At 41.8% G+C, this 22,522-nt stretch overlaps 1 protein-coding gene across 1 annotated transcript in view; it reads left to right on the top strand.

Annotated features, from left to right (window-relative positions):
• Positions 1 to 22,522, top strand: part of LOC137435239 (cadherin-7) — a 140,405-nt gene that overhangs the window by 40,155 nt on the left and 77,728 nt on the right. The window contains exons 4-5 of the mRNA XM_068128857.2: positions 11,243 to 11,378; positions 12,728 to 12,847. Coding sequence (XP_067984958.1) covers positions 11,243 to 11,378; positions 12,728 to 12,847 — 256 coding nt within the window. The remainder of the gene's footprint in view (positions 1 to 11,242; positions 11,379 to 12,727; positions 12,848 to 22,522) is intronic.

Raw genomic sequence — 22,522 nt, forward strand, 5'->3', positions numbered from 1 at the left:
GCAGGAGATGGGAGCATTAGGAGAGGTGAGAGGGGGAGCAGGAGGACGGGTGAGCGGGGTGCAGGAGGAGGGGTGACCAGGGAGCAGGAGGAGAGATGAGAGGGAAGCAGGAGGAGAGATGAGAGGGAAGCAGGAGGAGGGGTGAGCAGGGAGCAGGAGGAGGGGTGAGCAGGGTGCAGGAGGAGGGGTGAGTGGGGAGCAGGAGGAGGGGTGAGCGGGGGGCAGGATTGAATTGAATTGAATTGGATTTATTGATATTTTCATTGTGGCCATCTGCCGAATTGCGAAAATATTTACAATAAAATACAATGAGTTAAAACAATGGATCGAAGCAATATTCAATAAATTCTTATATATGACATGAATTTCAACAAGCAAATACATTAGTTATTGTAACCGTATTCAATACAATTCTTATCATACATAACAATGGGAATGCATAAAAATAGTTCTCATGAGTCCTTCTTAAGTCTGACAAGGTAAGGCACTGAGCTTCCACGACATATTTCGGTTCTGCATCTGATTTCCCTTTACCTGTCACAATGACGTCGTTGCCACTGCTCAAATAATCTGTCGCAGACCGACTTCACAAATTTGGAACATCGTTCAATGCGTCGTCGATAACTCAGTCTGTCGGGTAGGTACCTGAAGAGCATTGTCATACGATTCGTACTGGTCTCGGAGAGTTATCCTCAAAACGCGTTTTGTAATTTGTTCAAGTGTATTTGACTGATGGATAGTCAGAGCGGAATTCCATACTGGTGAACAGTAATCAGGAAGTGGTATAATATATGACTTGTACACCATCATCAGGTCATCCTTCGAGACACCAAAGCGATTCAGGATGCGAAGAACATACATCTTGTGCGAGGCTTTGGATGCAATGTACTGAGCATGTTCATTCCATTGGAGATCCTTCTGGATTATAACGCCAAGAAGTTTCATGTTGTCGTAGTCTTGGAGCTGCATGCCGTTTATTTCCACTGGACCAGCTGCATCCCGTTGAGCAGGTGGATTGCACGCAAAACAGATACTCATGAGTTGGCACTTCACTGGATTCAGTCGCATATTCGACTGCTGGCATATTCGACAATTCCTGAAACAATTCCACCACGTCCGTGATGGCACTGGGTGATGTGACGTGGCGAATCTCTATGATTGGTAAGTCATCTACGTACTTCCATCGAGGGATTGGGGCTCGGTCAAGTGCACCATTAATAAGCACTAGGAAGATCAGATGTCCTAATTGAGTCACCTGTGGGACTCCTGCTACGGTGGTGAGTTTTCCAGACAACTGACCTTAACAGCGTACCTGTTGGCTTCACCCAAAACAGAAAGCTACACATCCAAGGGATCAAATGGGGTCTTGCTCCAAGTTCATACAGATTTATGATGGCAATGTTATGGTCAACAAGGTCAAAGGCCTGAGAAAAATCTGTGAATACAAGAGTCGACACCGTTCTTTGTTTGTCTACTTGCATTTGACGATAGTTCAAGAGATATACGTAGTAGTTGGTAGTTTAGACACCTTCAGTTTCTGAACAAGTGGCTGCACTGCAGGTCTCTCTCAAAATACCACCAGTCACTAGCAAATGTCACTCGTTGCTTCGCTGAATATGGAGAAGGAGGGATCTTCTTCATTTTCTTTTCAAGTTTGATGGTGTTTTCAGAGCCGCGAGGCTCTATATACGCCACGTGCCCAGATATAATAGGGATGAACGAAGGAGCCTTTATGTAATCCATAATACTATATGGATTTCCCGCTCTTTTAAAAATCTCAGAACCTCCTTGCAGAGTCGGGAATACTTCTGGTTCAAATGGACAAAAATGTTTGGCAGATCCGACACACCAATATTGTACTTTAATATTGTCTTTAATATTGTACTTTGAAATAGACTCAATCTGGGTCCGTCATAATAGAGGGAATTTTAAAAACAGATGGTTCAAATCTTCTGGTTTCCTATAAGTATCACAGCTCCTAGTAGAGTGACACCCTATCTATGGAAATACGAAAATTAAGATGACAGAGCAGGAGGGATGACATCCTTTCTTAAATAAATAAATACGTTTAGTTGTAAGAATCTCAGATTCCATAAACTTTTCTGATTTTACTGCAGATTTCGGCACTTATTTAGTCCTCGAGATCCGATCCTCAAACCTGAATGCAGATTTTGATAATGTATTTTAATTAGCTCGTGTGAGTAGATCATGTTTCCAAAGCGAGGTACGTTTGAATAGGCTGAAACAAAATGGCAGCTGAGACCCTGTGAGATGATGTTGAGCTGACCAAGGAAAAAGCCTTTCATGGAGGTAAGTTCCCATGCACTCTTTTGGAGTTTCCTTAGTATGCCTGCAAAGTTTGGGCCCACTAGGTTTAAACGTTTTGGAGCCAAGGATGAGACACACAGACACATACACACTGCCTTTTATTACCCTGCGCTCGCGAAGCGAAAAGCGGGGTTAAGCATTCAGTTACATACGTGTGCCGTGTCTGCATTTTTAAAATACATTTCCTCGGCAACCGTTGATCCATTTGACATGAAATTTTCACCATAGGAGGGCCTCCTCCTGTAGAATATTTTAATGATTATTATGACGTGATATGTCACGTGGTACAGGCGCCATCTTGGAAAAACCTCACACCTCTATATCTCTGAAACCACTCCATGGAAAAAATTGTGACCTGGATCATTGTCAACTACTCCATATGGGGAATACATATGACGTATGGAATACATATGAATACCTTCGTTATGACGTCATAATTCGACAAATACAACACATCCATCCGATCATTATTTTAAAAAATTCAGCAACTGTTGGTCTGATGGACACGAAACTTTCACCATAGGAGAGCCTCCTCCTGTAGAATATTTTAATGATAATCATGACGTCATAGGTCATGTGGTACAGGCGCCATCTTGGAAAAAACGAAAAACGTTGCACCTCTATATCTCCAAAACTGCTGCATGGAAAAAAATTGAAACATGGCTCATTGTAAAGAATTCCATATGGGGAATAGGTGTTGTTAACGATGATGTCATGGGTGCCACAATTATGACGTCATAATTCACCAGGGACAACACTTAGTCTGATCAATTTGAAATGTATTGAGCATGATCTATGCAACAATTATATTAGAGAATACAAATGTATGATGTCATCGCTCACGTGATCTGGCAGCCATATTGGATCAACGAAAAAAAATGTTCAAAAACAGAAGAGTTGGCTCACAACAAGTTGACTGTGCAGGGTAAGTATTCTATGAATACCATCTAGTTGTTATTGTAGATGGAATAGCTACATTGCCTGTAGTATGTTTGGTAGACTGGATGACCGCTCAATACATCAAAAGTTGTCATGTAGTGGTCCTTTTGGGCTACCTGGGCTGACCGAGGCTCTCAATTAATATAAAATGCTCAACTCACCTGGTATAGCATTGTATATGAATCTACTGAATGTGAAAACAATTTAGAAAACACATTTATCAGCGACTACCAGGTATATCTGGCATTGCTTGGTGCTCTTCTAATCCTGTTCGCATATTGAAGAATTAACCTTTCCCATTTCCTTTCCCATTCTTGGGAAAACCACATTTCCAAGCTGGCCTCCAAAGCCAGTCGCCGACTGGGCATCCTCCGTCGTGCGAAGTCCTTCCTCGGCACACCTGAGCTCCTCACCACATACAAGGCTTTCATCCGCAGCTCAATGGAATACTGTTCTCCCCTATGGGCCGGTGCTCCTGCCTCACACCTAGCTCGGCTTCACGCTGTTGAAACCAAAGCTTTCAGAATTATTGGAATCTCCCGCGATGAAGCTATCTCTGAGGGCCTTTCACTCACTCACCGCAGGCAGGTAGGTGGTCTTTCTGTCTTCTACCGACTCCTCTCCGGCCTTGCACCCCCAGCTCTCTCTGTGCTCTGTCCCCCAAATATTCCTACAGGTCGCACAAGATCTGCCAGCAACCCTCTGATGGTTAAACAGCCGAAATCTCGGCTCTCTGCTCACCTTCACTCTTTCATTCCTCTTTTCTCCCGCCTCTGGAACAAACTCCCTCACTCCCTTCAATCCCACTCCTCCCTCCAGGTCTTTAAAACAGCTGTTCACCACCATCTCTTATCTTCCCCCATCCAAAACCTTGATCTTTTCTACCCCCGCTAATTCACCCCAGATCCACCTTGTTTGAAATTCCAACTTCTTTCCTGGAAGTCCTGGCAGTGTCCATATGTTTTATACCTCTCCCACCGCCCCCTTCCCATGCCCCCCCCCCCCCAAAGCCCTCGCCCTCTCTCAGATCTCTCGATGTCTCCATGTCTCTCGGTCCCTGCTCTCAAATGTTGTGTTTGTGTCCTTCCCCCTCTCTCCCCATCTTGTCTACCGCTCCCGATGTTATATGTTTTATGTATCGGTTTGTCTTTTTGTGTGATTAATGTTCGCTCTTTCACGAGCCTCGATCTTGTATACAAAAAAAAAAAAAAAAAATTAAAATTAAAATTTTGTTATTTTTCTCTTTATTGTGGGGGCCTAAAACACTCCCCAAAACTCGCTGATGAAAGTTTGAAGAAGATCCATTTGGCCATCTTTGAGCAAAATGGCGACACAGACAGACAGCCAAACGTTTTTCTTATAATATAGATTTTAATACCTTAATCACTTGATGAGATGGGTCATCACTGTAAAAGCTTTAGTCTTCTGTAAAAGTTTAGAGGGATCCACATTTTCCAAATGAGACAGTTAAAGTAACTGCTCAAACAAGCATTGAGATGCTTGATTTCAGGAAATTGAAATTCATTCCCTCTCAGTTTTTGTCCAAAAGCATAAGACTTAGTTTGCAGTTTCGGACAAGATGTGAGCAGGTTGTCACATATTAAAGTGGTTGCTGCAACAGTTCCATTTTGTCCAACGCAGAAGGGATATATTCCTCACCAAACCTGGAGGAGCCAGCAAAAGTGCTTTTGCCATGCAAGCTGAATGATCCAAATAATATAATTCATGACTTTGGGAAGAGGAGTGCATTTGCAACAATCAAGCAGTGTTCGGAATTACTGTGGTCAAGAAGATTCGAAACCTTCCTGCACATTAAGCAGTCTATTTGCTTCCACATTGTAGAATGAAGCCGACAGAATGCTCCAAGCAATTGTTGGATTTTGGGGTGAATGTCTCTTCCCGTCTGTTTCAATTCGAACAGCAAAGTGACCATACCGGGATTGAAAAAGGTTTCTTCTCGTCTCCTTGTTGTCCAATAAAAATGGGGATTGCAGCGTGTTTCTTTGCCAGATACAACAACATGTGGCATTTTGAGTTATCTCAGTTTGATTGTAGACATGTCTACCCCATTGCATCTAAGAGGGTAAGTTTGCCTTCTGATTAGTTAATATATGAGGCTCAGACAAAAGGTTTTCCACTGATTGTGAAGGAATGGCCCTTCCATATGTACTTTGCAGCCAGTCTCACACAATGTTCCCAGTGGTAGTTTGTTTCCTGAGGCCATTGAAATAGAAGTCTCTTTTTTTGGCTCTGAGAATAAATGGTTCTGGGGGAAACATATTGGGTTCTCCAATTAAGCTTTGATATCATATAGGACTTGCTTCTTTCAGAACCCTTTGTTTCCATGCACACTTGTAGGTTGAGGATGTTTCTGTTCCCACCTGGAGGAATTTTATAAAAATAAAAGATTACAGAAAAGTTAATGGAACTTCACCAAATCTCAAGACAAAAATGGAAAACCCCAATGTAAAGTCACTTAATAGGGCGTTGGGCCACCAGCGGCTGGAATTCTGCAGGAGGGATGCGGCAGCATTCTTCCATGAGAAAGTCAATCAACTCACACCTGTTTGATGGAGGTGGAAAACGCTGTCTCGGGTGTCGTTCCAGAATATCTCATAAATGCTCGATTGGTTTCAGATCTGGTGACTGAGAAAGCCATGACATATGGAGCCATAATTATAAGCAACTCGGCCTGTGCAGCATTTTTATATATGGCCCTAAGCATGCTGGGATGTTATTTGCTTAATTAACACGTGGGTCACAGCTGTGTGGAAGCCGTTGTTTGGTGTTCCTCATTTACCCAGGTGTTTCCATTTTTTGTCCACTTCCTGTATAATTGTCCTATCAATTTGGCAGTGTCTTTAGTAGAAATCTTTGGGATGGTTAAGTAGCCATTTCAGGACGAGGTGCCTTGTTGTTCATAGCGAATATGTTCAAGTAATTTCAAACACAGTTTCAGGTGAGATATCATTTGTAAACTTAATGCCACCTAGAGGTACTTCAAATGTTCAAAAGAGATGAAAATCAGAAGGTGACAAGTCTGGACTGTACTTTTTATTTAGAATGATTTAGAACGTCTCAACTCATCTCTGCTATTAGGCCGAGAATTATAAGTTAAGCCTGGAAAAAATTTATAACAAGCTGAAAATTTCAGGAAAGGTCCAGAAAAATGAGTTTAAAACATACCAAAAGTCCCCGAAAATCCTCCTTGTGCTTTTCAAGATGGCCGCCATTTTGTTTTTTTATCATATCTTAACAAGTAGACATGGTAGAAATGCAAACAAAGTGTCGAAACGTAGGTTTTCAAACACAAGCAATCCTATAAAATCATTAATTACATGACTAAAACACTCAAAATATCCAAAACCAAGATGGCGGCAATTTTGGCGGCCATCTTGAAAAGCACAAGGAGGATTTTTGGGGACTTTTTATGTTATTTATCATACCTATAGGCATTTTTCCTGAAATTTTCAGCTTGTTATAAATTTTCTCCAGGTTTGGGCCTATATACACTATTACTCTTGGCCTATATGTAGTAGTGGTCACATTTGCCGTGTAAGGGCGAGCATTATCGTGAAAAATCATACCCTGAGAGCATACCGGATCATCGTCTATATGCAGCGTTCGCACTTCATTGCCTAACAGGTAGGTCACTGTAGAGTACTGTGTGTTGATTTTACCAAATTTCATTAACAAAAATCCACATTAATTAAACCATTAAGGTCCCAAAATACTGTTGACATAAGCTGTCCCACTGAGGTTGAACATTTAAATTGTATTGATAGTGAGGACCCAGAATGTGTCCACTAGATGCTTTGATTCCAATGTGGAATGATGGACCCACGTCTCATCACATATCAGGATCTTCTTCAATAAGTCATCTGCGTCCTCCTGATAGTGTTGTAGGGGCTCTGTTTACAATGTCCATACAAATTACCCCTTTTCATCAAACGAGCTTTGTACCCAGGTTGTACTAACCTCATTGAATTTCAAGTGAGAAAGAATGATTGTTTCCATACGTGGAACACTGACATCCAATTTGTTTGCAATTTCACCTCTAGTAATCTGATGATTCTCCAAGATTGACTGTTCAACGCGTTTAATGTTTGCTTGAGTGACAGCAGTTGGTGGTTGTTTGTGAAGATAATTAAGGTCGCTCAACAATTCTTAGCCAGTTATTGAACTCACTGCACCATTTAAGCAAATACTTCAAAGACATATATCAACCAATTGTGAATTTCACCTGATTTTGTGTCCGCCTTCACAGGGAAGCTTAATGCTACACCTCTGTTGCACAGTTCTGAGGTGTACAATGTGCCAGGTATTTTCACATTGTACACCTTAGAACCTCACAAACAAGACCAAAAGTCCAACAGCGGCGTAGCCCAGCTTGTAAAATATTATAAACTACAAACACACATGATTAGCTTTTCAAACAGTTGCTAATGCTGTTTATAACATTAAACAAAGAATTAAACAAAGAAATTTGGAGGAATCCAGACATCCATGAGGTACGTTTTACTTACAGAACTGAGGGGAGATCTACTGTAATCTATATACCCCACAATGTTTGGTAGGTTGCTCATTTACCAAGCCGCTAGCTAGTGCTTGCCAAGCCAGCCGTTCCTTAACGGTTTTGAATTGAGTGCTTGCTCGAATGCTTAAAACACTTGGCGATCGCCTCACAAGAAACTTGGTAAATGAACACACACCCAATGTTCTTGAGACCCGACCATAGATCGACTGTAATCTGTATACCCCAAAGAGGAATGACCCCTGCTGCAGCTCCCGTAGTGAGCGGGTGTAGGCCTACTTGTAAATTAAAATGTCGGTCGGTGGAGCAGCCGTCGTAATGACATCATAGACGTAATGATGTAACATGTAACGAACACAAAACTGCCGCCTCTTTAATATGTAGATTTGCAGTCACTACTAAGGGATTAGTGTTATGATTAGATTTACTATAATATTAACGTTACGTTATTATTATTTCGAAAATGATATTACTATCAAAAAACCGAGGTGAATTCCTAACTTCCTCGGGTATTAATATTAGTGCCGAACAACGCTCATCATTGATCATGAACCATACACCGCTTCAATCCATAAACATTCAATTCACGACATTGGGATTAAAGTATTATGGTTATATTTACAATATTATTATGAAAACTATACTACTGAAACGATACACGACCGTACTGTATGAAGAAAGCTGGGCTTAATTTGTCTTAAGGTGAAGCATAACGCCTAAGGCCTAACGCCAAGCATAACGCCAATACGTACGGTACCGTATTGTTGGAAGAGACGTAACGCCGATGCTTTCGATATTTGATGGTCATTTTAACAATCGGGTTGTTTGTGTTTCACCTTGAATGAAAAATGTAAAGGTAGAGCATGGCGATTGTGATATACTAGTACCCGACTGCAAAGCCGCAATGAGCCGGCGAAGCCAAAGCCTCTTGCCACTATTTTACCCATCACGATGGCATCAGTGATCAGTGGGTTAGGTAGTTGGTAGTAGGTAGTTGGTAGTGGGTAGTTGGTAGTAGGTAGGTGTAGTAGGTACCGTACCTGGTAAGACTTGGTAAAAGAGAAGAGCACACAGTCCTCCCCAATACCTACATACAATAAATGTCACAAGAAGCTTAAGGAAGTAACTATACGATGTGCTAGCTTAGGGCCTATTTTAAGAAATTTTAACTGGGCTTAATTAATATACGTTTTCACAGTATGTGTGTAGTCTTCTAACTTCAGTCGCTGTCAGGGCTGGTTCTCTCCGGGCACTGCGGCTTCCTCCACCAGAAGAAGTTAGCTTGCAGTAAGATCAGTGCCGACAGATCAGACGATAGCGCCGTTTCAACGGCAATGTGTGACTGTCGTTAATCAAACCGTGTCGATGGTGCTGATTGGCTGACAAGCTGATCGCTGATTGGTCAGCTCACAAAATTTCGCAAATTCAGACCTAAAATGACACCATTTGCATTCTGAATGAGATTAAAATTGATAAAATTTACTTCTTGATTAATTCGGTGAATTCCGTCTCAACTTCAGATATTTCCGGCCGTGAAAAACTATCCCCTACGGCCGCGAGATTTCTAAAAAATAATTCTTCGTCAATTTTAGAATATTTGATGCCGTTTTCAGCGTCCGAAACGCGTAATAAGCTTTTTTGAAATATTTTTTCAAATGCTCGAATCTCATTGGTTCCGGTGTTTGGTGACGATTTTCGTTGAAGATAACGAGGTTGGTCTTAAAGTATTTTAATTACAAATTAGAGGTGCATAAGATTGTGAATCAAACAAAGACGGGTGAAACAAACTCCTATTGAACTTTTTCGCAATTTTTTTTATGCATACTTCCGCATCCGGAAGATGGCGGCCTCCATTGAGTGATTTGGTTTTTGAAATATTTTTTCAAATGCTCGAATCTCATTGTTTCTGGTGTTTGGTGACGATTTTCGTTGAAGATAACGAGGTTGGTCTTAAAGTATTTTAATTACAAATTAGAGGTGCATAAGATTGTGAATCAAACAAAGACGGGTGAAACAAACTCCTCTTGAACTTTTTTCAATTTGCTATGCATACTTCCGCATCCGCAAGATGGCGGCCTCCATTGAGCGATTTGGTGCGTCAAAGCTTCGAAATTCTCAAGCCAAGGGATCCAGCATAATCTGGTTTTTCAACACTAGGGCATGCCCGTACGTGGGTGCCCGTTCCTTGCCAAAAAAAAAAAAAAACGCTACCCGTACGCTCTACCCCGCCCGTACGCCCGTACGCCCGTAAACAAAAAAAACAACGCTCTTCGCTTCCGCCCTTCGCTCTGACTGAATTGGGAGAAATAATGCGCATAAGAAATCGAGAAATTATTATTTTCTCCGGAAGAAATCGAATTACGAACCGTAATGGCGCACGCGCTCGGCTCGGCTCGCTCTCACATCGGCCACGCCTACGCAACAACGCGTTCTGTGATTGGCTGCCGGAAGTGCAGTCTTCACTGTCCGGAAGGTCGCAAATCGCAGTTACGATGAATCGCAAATTAGTTTTAATTAGTTTTAAAACATAGTTTAACGGCAACATAGTTTTCCAACGTGAAATAAATGAATACGCTCTCAAATGTGCCGTCCGAGGCAGAGTCTGTTCGCCACGTTCGGCACACGTGATAGCTCGCTGCTCTCTGATTGGTTGAATCGTTTTTTGGACATAGCTCGGTAACTACTTCTCCGATTAATATGAAACCTTGAAAAGGCACATCCTCGGGTCCCCAGCAATATACCTGGCAAGTTTCAAGTATATCGGACCCGTGGTTGTCGAGAAACAGCGGTCACAGACATACAGACATACAAACATACAAACATACAAACATACAAACATACACACAGAGATTACTGGAATTATAGATAGATAATACGTACGCATTCATTGACAACACCGGCTTCGCCGGCTATGACAGGTTTGACGATATGTTTGGCATGAACGGCATATAAATCAAAATGGCGGTGTGTGGAGAGTCAGCCGCCATATCGCCGTAATGACATCAGACGTAATCACATCACCCTGTCATGTGACCAGATTCTCAGCTCTGATTGATATACGTTTGAGGGGACATACATGCATACATACATACATGCAGACGGACGATGGGCTACGCCATAAAAAAAACATTGCCATTGGGAGGATCCAAAATCCAAAAGGAAGGCATCTCCATATATAATAGAGGTGTCCAGATGGCAAGGCATCCACTTCTCATTGGGAAAATGGTTAACACCAGGCACACAATACCTGCACGGTCCTGGATGAAGACCATTCAGTGGTCGAAATGTCGGACCTGAGTCTTGCCTGTAGGGCAGCGATTTTTGTTGTTATTGCTTTCAAGTCTGAGTGTTGAGTTAAGAGCCTGTCAATTATTCAATTAACAACCATTATCACTATTTCACCAGGAGTACCATTAACACTCATCCTTGCATGCTCACCAGGTGGTGGACCGAGAGACGGGTAATCCCCTGGAACCACCTTCAGAGTTTGTGGTGAAGGTCCAGGACATCAATGACAACGCCCCCCAGTTCCTTGATGGACCCTATCATGGAACAGTGCCCGAGATGGCTAATGTCGGTGAGAAACATACGGAAGCTTAAACAAGTAGACTTGTATGCACATGGTGGAGCCACAAAAGCAAATCACGTAGAGGATAAGGACGCAGATCCCTAGGCTCGATGCCAGAATTTAGGTGGATTGGTCACTTTGCCTAAATATGGCTCAGAGCCAGGTTACTGCTTAGATAAGATATAATCTCTTGGGGGAAGTGATGGGGGAGCAACGGGTTGGGGGAGAAGATGTAAAGCTAATCTAGAAAATACATACCTATCAGCCTGCAGTAAAGCCTCTGGAAGCCATTTAGAAAAAACAAAGACAGACGGACTGACACAAATATGGATTTTTTTACAAGCACAAAGACAAAGTAGGAGTTGAGAAAGGTTACTAGATCAATCACCTCTGTGCCGCAAATCAATGTTAAAAATATTAATGCTAAAGGTCTTGGAATTCAGTCAGCTCTCATGCCTGACATTCAAAACCGATGACAGTGAATTGACAGGATGGAGATAAATACAATTTTCAAAGGTCTTAAACAATGTTAGGAATATTGCGCATACACCATAATACCAGAGCGTGTTTTTACACATGGGGAATGAGCTTTCAGGTGATGCTGAATTGAGATGCAGCATGTAGGAGTGTGAGTGGGGGTGGTGCTGATGCATGTTGTATTATTTTGAACCAGCGAATTTGCAATGCCACCAGGGAAAACATCCTGCGGAGATTAAACTCCATCGGAAGAAGAGTTTTTGAGTGAGTTAAGGTGAAGATCTTAAAGCGTGTCAATTTTTTTCTCATCCGCTCCGTAGGTAATCTTGCGCATCAATATGTCATGAGTTCATTGAGTTGTGTGTTGCAAAGGGGGGGGGGGGGGGGGATTGACAGAGGGAAGTAAATATCGGCAATTTCATATATCAGGTACGACATTCTGAAGTAAGGAACGACTGTTTGAATTTAGAGGGGCAAGCTTGCTGCAGTAAATTAGTTAGCAGAGATCTGATGGATTCAAGAACATAAGCACGAGCTGAAGTCCATTTGGGAAAGAAAATGGCGCAGAGAGAGGAAAAAATAATGAGCATTTTGTCTCAGGAGGAGAAGGCTTAATCGATGTACTCCTCCATCCATAACTCATGGAGCAGGGAGTTTGAGAGTGCAAGAGGAAGGGTGATGCTGTTGACGGAATGCAGGCAGAAAGGTAGCACAGCTGGGGTAGCATATGGTTGAGGTGAACTGCAAATTAAGCCGATAGGATTTGAAACTTAAAGGTAAATGGCAGCTCCTGGAACAGGAATGAGCAAATAAATGTCTGACATCAGGTTTCTGATAATGATAATAATAATAATAATAATGTCACCTCAATCTGCTGCCAGGCACTCCGGTGATTCAAGTGACCGCGACGGACAAAGATGACCCCACGTATGGGAACAGTGCTCGTGTGGTGTATAGCCTCCTTGAAGGACATCCCTACTTTTCTGTAGATCCTCACACTGGTATGTATTGTTTTATCTCAACATGTCTTGCCCTTTGTCACATTTCCAATGATTAAGGCCTCTTTTATCCTCAAACTTCAATCAACGCTCTGCATTAAATAGTTATTTGTTGTGCGAAGCCTAGCCAATTGGGATACATTTTTCGTAAAGCTGTAGTTTGATATTATAGTAATTGGAGTGCTGCTCTGACATCCTCTGGGCCTTGAGCTAAAATTCTGCACTTGATTTGCTTGTTAGTGGGTTTGGGTTTTACTGGCAGGAGAACTCATTTGTTGGCACTTTTACCTCTGAGCTGTCTGGTACTGATTTCAAGTAAATTGGTGCAGGGCAGCATAGGGTGCTGCATTCAGTAATATGTTGTCCTCTGATTAGGATGCTAAGCTTGCCGTCTCATCTACACTGCAGTCATAAAGGTCCTATGGTATATTTAGAATGGAGTAAACCTTTGAATCAGCTCCCTGGGCAAATTCCAAAGGTCGCTCAATGGGTTATCCCATGAGGAGCTTTCCAGGTATGTAACTCCTGTTATGGGGTTCGGTGGTCTCCAATTGGTAAGTCTTTCATGACAGATCAGACCAACACAGAATATGTTTGTGTTGAGGAAAAAGAATGACCTTTGTGCATATACCATGGTAAAGTTTGGTTATTCAAATATGATGGAATATAAAGTGTTTGTCTGTATAGTGTACATATATATATATATATATATATAATTATATATATATATATATATATATATATATATATATATATATATATATATATATATATATATGTGCAGTGTCTGTCCTGTGTTGTCACTGAACTACTCCCTCAAACTTTTGTGAAATCGTACCAAACTTCTGGTATGCACCTATCTCTTCCGTCGGTATGTCCGAAGGGTATTTTTTTTTTTAAATTTTCCAATTCTTTTTGGGGGGGGGGGGGGGGGGAATTTTTGGGGAGGTAATTTTTTTTTCAACTTCAATTGTGTATAAAATGTGATATCACGTATATTACAAATACATTTGTGCATTATGATTGTTTGAATTATGATTGGTGTAAACCATGACAAAACAGCAACTCAGTCATTTATCTATATATCTACATATCTACATATCTGGGCACTGGGCAGTGTCTGTTGTCACTGAACTACTCCCTGAAACTTTTGTTTCCGTGATTGTGAAGTGTTTTTAATAACGTTGTGGTGGTTTTGAATCACGTGGTGGTGAGGTATTTTGAATTATGTGGTGGTGAGGGGTTTTGAATTACATGGGGGGGGGGGGGTGAGGTGTTTTGAATTACGTGGTGGTGAGGTGTTTTGAATTACGTGGTGGTGAGGTGTTTTGAATTACGTGGTGGTGAGGTGTAATCGTCCCAAACTTTCCAGTCTGCTCCTACCCCTCCTGTATGTATATGCTGAGCGTTTATTTTTGTTTTTTAATATATTTTTTCAACCTAAATTGCTTATAAAAATGTAATATCACAAACACGACAAATTTGTGTAAAATAATTGTTTGTATTATGATTGGTGTAAATCAGGACAAAACAGAAACTGATGTACATTCATTATCCTCAGCTAAAACAAGCCTGTTCCTCTGTAACGACACGTGGTGAGGCGAACGTAGCGAGCCGAGCCAACCTAGTATGTACAGACTTGGCATTTAATATGGAATATATATTTTTTCTTGACTTGGGTTTACTTTCTGAACTCAGTATATCAATCTGGTGAGTTTCTTTTACCCTACGGTGATGTCTTTGTTGAAAGAACCATGTCACTGATTGTCTTTCGCAGCAAGAAGTCAATAACAGGATTATATCACAGGTGGCGTGACAAAATGTAAGGACAGGTACATTTGACGATTGGCTTCACAATCGGGTATACAAGGGTTGTTGCGTTCTGTATTAGTGGAAAACAACTGCTGCACGTCTACAAAAGTTATTGCTGCTTCCTCTGGAGATGGTCTGTCAACTTGACAATGCTGTTTGTCATGGAGTGGTGGCTTTACGAAATTCTGGCATGAAACAGCGTGCTATTGCTCGGCAGTATGGCATCACTCAAGGTCAGGTGTCAAAGATCCTGAAACGAAATGCTCAGAGGGGTGTCCCTACTCCAATACCGAGGCCAGGACGTCCACGCAGAACCACAAGGAGAGATGATCTCCAGCTGCACCGGTTAGTCTGCAATGGCCGTACCAAGTCAGCTAATCGGCTTAGGGCTGAGTGGCAGCAACTGACAAATGTGCCTGTATCCAGAAGGCTAGTCAACCAACGACTGGTTCAAGCAGGCTATCGTGCCAGGCGTCCCCTGAGAAAGCCACGTCTGACCAGACAACACAGCCAGCACCGATTGCAGTGGGCCAGAGAGCACCGTCAATGGCAGCCAGGACACTGGAATCACGTGACCTTCAGTGACGAGTCTAGATTTCTGGTCTATCGTCAAGATGGCCGCGTCCGAGTGCGCAGCCAAGTGCATGAAGCCAACAACGAAGATTGTATAGTGCCAAGAGTCAAAGCTGGAGGTGGTGGGGTGACCTTTTGGGCTGCTTTTCATGCAGGGGGCAAAACTGACCTGGTTGTTCTGAATGGAAACCTGAACCAGTTCAAGTACAGGGTCATTCTGGAAGAAACATTGCTTCCATTTGCCCGTGCAGCCTTTCGAGGAAACTTTGTCTTCCAAGATGACAATGCACGGCCTCATCGTGCTCGCATGATCCAACACTTTCTTGCTGACTGTGGTGTAGAGCATATGGAGTGGCCTGCCATGTCCCCGGATATGAATCCGATAGAGAACTTGTGGGCAGAATTAACGCGTCAAATCGACCACTTGGACCAGCAGCCTGCCTCTGTGCGTGAATTTCAGCAGACTATTGTCACTGCATGGCAAGCGATTCCTGTCCAAACCTTGGCAAATCTCGTGAACAGCATGCCTCGACGTGTACGTGCTCTCCTGAATGCTCGTGGGGGTTACACGAAGTACTGAACTGTAATTTTACTGTCTGTAATCCCAGTCATAATTTCGCTTTTGTTTTTGTTGAATTTTTTTTTTGCTAATGTGCAAAATAAAGAGATACTTCTGGAAAACGTACAGAAGTTTAACACAGTACTGTCCGTGAATTGAGTTCGATATCAGTTTACATCACTTTCAGGGATCAATTTATTTGCTTCGAAATGTCAAATGTGGTTTTTGTTTCTTTTAAAGGTCACATTAACAAAATCTAGAATAATTTCAACATAATTGCAATGATATTTTGGTTCTAAGTCATCTTGAAAAGTAAGTTCACCCCCTCAAAAAAAATATTCCATATTAAATGCCAAGTCTGTGTATATATATATATATATATATATATATATATATATATATATATATATACATATATATATATATATATATATATATATATATATATATATATTTGAGAGGGGCATGCTTGCAGAATGCAAGCACATACAGGGGTGTATCCCACATGCAGACATATTAAATATATTTGATGACGTTGATTGTAAATGAGCTGTATTTATATGATGAGTGTATTGTACTTGGATTCTGAAAGCAGCTAACTAACTCAAATAAATCAAGAATTAGTGAACAGAATGAGCTCTATATTCCAAAAATTACAGTTATAGTATTTGTTTATGTAGAAAAGGTCAAACGTAATAAAATTTAACTTGAAAGCATCTGAAAATGCAAAGCCTATTAGTGGGGCGGCTTAGCCCAAATATTCAAAAGAATTGTGCATTTTGTGATACAAGCACCAAATTTGGCACACTAGTAGACTATCATATTATGAAAAGATCTGGATATTGGGCCATCTCAGATTCAGAGATTTGATTTTTGCAAGATTTGCAGATTTTGCAAGCTGAGATTGCAACGCCAGGGACGGCCGACTCCTTCCTACGAGCTGCCCACGTCACCCGCACAAGAAGAGCTCATCAAATCACTGCAGCGGCACTGCACATCCTGCAACACCGTGCGTATGAACGCCACTGTATGACATATGCTGATGATGCAGAAGACCTGCCTGAGTTCGAAGACTGGTGTCACCAGAGAGGAGAAGACATTCCCACCTTTCAGTACTGGGCAACTGTGCTGGAACTAGAGATGTTGGTACTGGTCTACGTGCGTTCTCTGCGGCAGGCTTCATTCACGACGGACCTTGATGCCCTGACGGAACTGGTCCCATGGTTCCATGCCTTAGACCACACACACTATGCCAGGTGGGTCCCTGTTCACCTGAGGGACACGGTTGCACTCCCAATGAAGCACCCAGATGTAGCCAGAGAATTCAGGGCTGGCAACTTCACTGTACAGAAGACGAAGAAGGTGTTCTCTTCGATCCCAATCGAATCGAAATCTTGCAAAAATCAAATCTCTGAATCTGAGATGGCCCAATATCCAGATCTTTTCATAATATGATAGTCTACTAGTGTACCAAATTTGGTGCTTGTATCACAAAATGCACAACAGGTTTGCTATGCTGCTACACTATATCTGTTTCTGCTTTGTATTCAGACTTCTTCTTCCTACGTATGCTAAACATGACAAAACCAGCTCAAAAAAAAATCGACAATTTTAGGCTACCTTGACCTTTTGACCGCAAAAGCAATAAATAGGCTTCAGTGTCCTAATATGCAAAACTGCTCAAATTTCAAGTCAATCGGATGAAAATTGACGATTTTATGTAACCTTTACCTTTGACCTTTTGATCTTAAAAAAACAACCCATCAGCTTCTAGCTTTTGATTGGTGATCCACTTCTATGACCCAATATGCAAAATATTAAAATTTCTGGTTAATTGGATGAAAAATGACGATTTTATGCAACCTTGACCTTTGACCTTTTGATCTTAAAAAAACAACCCATCAGCTTCTAGCTTTTGATTGGTGATCCACTTCTATGACCCAATATGCAAAATATTAAAATTTCTGGTTAATTGGATGAAAAATGACGATTTTATGCAACCTTGACCTTTGACCTTTTGATCTTAAAAAAACAACCCATCAGCTTCTAGCTTTTGATTGGTGATCCACTTCTATGACCCAATATGCAAAATATTAAAATTTCTGGTTAATTGGATGAAAATTGACGATTTTATGTAACCTTTACCTTTGACCTTTTGATCTTAAAAAAACAACCCATCAGCTTCTAGCTTTTGATTGGTGATCCACTTCTATGACCCAATATGCAAAATATTAAAATTTCTGGTTAATTGGATGAAAAATGACGATTTTATGCAACCTTGACCTTTGACCTTTTGACCAAATCGTTCATTTTTTTCCATGTCCTCATAATAAAGCTAGGTTTAAAATTTGATGAGAAAAGCTCAAATGGTGAAAAAGCTATAGCCCGGACATCACACACAGACAGACACACAGAAATGATTGCAAAACCCAATCTCCCACTGCACGCAAAGAACAGACGTAGGGAGCCTCAGGTGACATTTCATTTGTAGTTCACATCCAAACGACAATAGGGCACTAAATACCAAACTGACTATATCAAAACAAACTGGTATATGAGGAGAGCAGGACTAGCACTGGATAAACACTAGTGTGTATGATGAACGAACTGTTAGATTAGAAACGGACAAGTGTGAACAATGAAAAACGATGGCCTGTACCAACCTTGTCTGCTCCCACAAAGGACTCATCAATCCTTTTTGAAACCACTCACACACTTTTTTCATGACATACGGTTCGTACCAGCACATTATTTCTATCACCACATGCAAGGAAATCAGGCACTGAGTGGTCAACAAAGGATGCACACTTCCCTCTGCAATATTGTCACATATAATGCACTATTAGTGAGAATATAATTATACATATATGTATATATACATAGAGTATATACAGTGCCTTCAGAAAGTATTCACACCCCTTCACTTTTTCACATTTTGTTGTGTTACAGCCTCAATTTAAAATAGATTAATTTGAGATTTTTTTTGTCACTGATATACACATAATACCCCATAATGCCAAAGTAGATCTTTATTTTTATTTTACAAAAAATAATCAAATATGAAAAGCTGAAATATCTTGAGTCAATATGTATTTAACCTTCCTTCCTTCTGTGTAAGTGCTCCTTCATCAGGATGAAGATTACTACACTGTGATGCCATGACACCTTTGCTATGACATTCCAAATTGAGCTCAGGTGCATCCAATTTCATTTGATCATACTTGAGATGTCTCCACACCTTGATTAGAATCCACCTGTGGACAATACTATTGATTGGACATGATTTATGTCGGCAAACAATACATACAGGAACGGTATAAAATAAGTGTTGTTGAAAGTTCCCATATGCAGTATATACACTGTCAATTCCCATATATATATATATATATATATATATATATATATATATATATATATATATATATATATGATTTCAAAACACACCTGGTCACAAGTGTGCCGCACTGACCGGGTCCTCAGTCGAGGTCCTCAGCATCATCCCGTTTCGGCCCTTCAACCTCGATACGGTCAGCTAAGGTGGGCCAGCAGGGGCACGTACACATCCACATGCAGCAACTACACCTGGATGCGTACATACCCCCACCCCCAGCCAGTGCGAACGCAGACTCCAACAACAACAACACCTTCGCATCCAGAATCCACAGCACCAAACAAACATGGTGGAACACTCAAACACCCACCTTTATACCTTTCACCACTCACCAACAAAACACACCAGATCATTCATACACACACATACACACCCATACACACACACACACACAACACCAACCAACCAACCACCTACCCTTACAACATACACCACTCAACATACAAAAACACAGACTCATGCAAAAATTAATTCATGCAAAAACACACACCCTCACCCACTCACTCATACACACAAAATAAGAAATAATAATAGTAACAAAAAAAAAAAAAAAAAAAAAAAAAACAACCAACCGACACCGTTCGACGTGCCTCCATAAACTTCCTCCATATCCAAAATGAGCCTTTCAAGGCAACCTGGGCCACCTTGTCACACATTCTCCTTCTTTCTGTCCCACACACTCCCAGCCTAGCAAGAAATGCAGAAAAGGAATTGCCAATATATAATTATATATAATTATATATATAATTATATATATATAATATATATATATATATATATATATATGTATATATATATATATATATATATATATATATATATATATATATATATATATATAATATATTGTTACGGAACCCAACGTCGGCCTCTGTTCTCCTTAGAGGGGGGATTAATCCCCTCTCCTATAACTGACCGACGTGGTCCCTGACGCTGCCCAGCCACCTCCTGAAAGGCAGGTGCACAGCCCCGTTCGTACTGCGGACAGATATTAATTGCCGAGCGGTTTTAGCAACCGCGGCACGAACTATTAACAGATACTAGACCCGATCCTTGAACGTTGGCCAAATCGTGCCACAGGTTTTCAATGGGGAAAAGACAAAGACGACGGATGTGAAGAAGAGGAAGACGAAGGCAAAAGGTTGGAAATACGAATATTATTTATTACTACTATTTACACAATAAAAGAAACCAAGGAAGAAGGAAGGATAATAAAATAATGCAGAAAGAGGGACGGACCAGAAGGACACAGTGCAAATTAACTTAACTATGGCAGTCTTACTTACAACCCCAGGACAACACAGAAGATGGACGAACAATCAGACTTACACGGGGGATGATGGCAGGAACGAATGGCGGGAAGGATCCGGGTGGTTGGGATGATCGCGGCTCGAGTTGGGCAGCCGCCGGCTCTCCTCAACCGTCTCTCGTACGGCGATTCCTTTGAAGCTGCAACTGCCGTCACCGCTCAAAGCTGCCATGGTCAAAAACTGCGGTGGTTTCAAAGCTCCCTCGGTTCAAGCTGCTGTGGTGTGCCGCATCTGACGTGGGGGCCTTGCGTGACGGGTTCTCTCTCTCTCTCTCTCAAAGGCTTGCTGTCTCTCTGCTGTCTCTCTCTCGCAACTCTCAGGACTCCTGTCAAAGGCTTCCGCGCGCGCTTATATAACGCCTCGGGCGATCAAGCCGCCAGCCTCCAGGACACGCCCATCGGTGAGCTCGCCTCGGCCTTGATTGGTCGCGAGGGCTCACCGATCCCGCCCCGAGCGGAGGCGTTGGCAAGGCCACGCCTTGTTCCCGGCACTGGGCTGACTCCTCCCACCTTCTGCTCCGAGATGACCTCGTGGCTAATGGAGTCTTGCAGCGAAAAAACCACAACCCCACAGCAGCAGCGGAATGCAGCAAACCGCCCAATGCAGTTGGCAATTGACGAAAGGGGAAGGTGAAGGGAATCTACCTTATTTGAATTCGGTGCAATGGGGTGTTAATTAATGGAAGACACAGCCTTAATCTAATACACATAATAAGGAGATAACTACTGAACAAGGAGGAAATCTATGATTTGCTACGTGATTGTATATGGAATAACTACGGGCACGACCTTTGACCTTTATACACCAAATGGAGGAAGGAGGGTGATATTTTACACAATAAAAAAAACACAATTCTCATATCCACAACAATATATATATATATATATATAATTAATTAATATAATTATATATACAGTGGAACCTTGACTTACGAGTGCCCCAACTTACGAGTTTTTCGAGATACGAGCCGTCGCTCGGGCGGTTTATTGCTTTGAGATGCGAGCCGAGATCCGAGTTACGAGCTTTCGCCACCCGGTCACGTGGTTATCTTGCCGTGCACGTACAGTATCTCTGTCGTATAGCGCTGCATTTTTGTTTTCGCATGTTGGTTATTTTGAGTTTTGCCGCCAGGTGGGTTCCGGTCACGTGGTTATCTTGCCGTGCACGTACAGTATCTCTGTCGTATAGCGCTGCATTTTTGTTTTCGCATGTTGGTTATTTTGAGTTTTGCCGCCAGGTGGGTTCCGGTCACGTGGTTATCTTGCCGTGCACGTACAGTATCTCTGTCGTATAGCGCTGCATTTTTGTTTTCGCATGTTGGTTATTTTGAGTTTTGCCGCCAGGTGGGTTCCGGTCACGTGGTTATCTTGCCGTGCACGTACAGTATCTCTGTCGTATAGCGCTGCATTTTTGTTTTCGCATTTTGGTTATTTTGGAAAATTTCATGTTCATGTCGAACATTTCATGTTCATGTTCATGTTTTCATGTTCATGCCATGCCAGGCCACAACTTGTTCAGAGTGCCGGCGATAGCTCGCCTTCTCTTTGTGGAAAACACGGTGAGATCCTTAACATCCAACAACTAATGGGACGCAAACGGGGCGCCCAGTTTAGCGGTACACACATTGATGAATCACCCTGCCTGTGATTCACCCATGACAGGTTATAGCTGGGTCGGGATTCAAACCCAGGCTGGACAGTTTAGACTTTAGAGTCAAGTGTGCGTACCTCCAGTCCAGGCCATCCTGCCAACTTGTATGCTGCATACAGGTGAAATATAAAGCGCGAGATATTTTTATATATACTGTATATTAAAAAAAAAATTGGTGTGGTTTTTGGCGGGCTGGAACGGATTAATAGCATTTCAATGCATTTCAATGGGGAAATTTGATTTGAGATACGAGCAATTTGAGTTACGAGCTCGGTCACGGAACGAATTAAACTCGTAAGTCAAGGTTCCACTGTATATATATATATATATTAGGCCTGGGCGATAATGGAAAAATGGATTGCCAATTGCAACACTGGAAGTAG

This window comes from Myxine glutinosa, chromosome 9, assembly GCF_964187855.1.
Source record: "Myxine glutinosa chromosome 9, kmMyxGlut1.1, whole genome shotgun sequence".
Taxonomy (NCBI): domain Eukaryota; kingdom Metazoa; phylum Chordata; class Myxini; order Myxiniformes; family Myxinidae; genus Myxine; species Myxine glutinosa.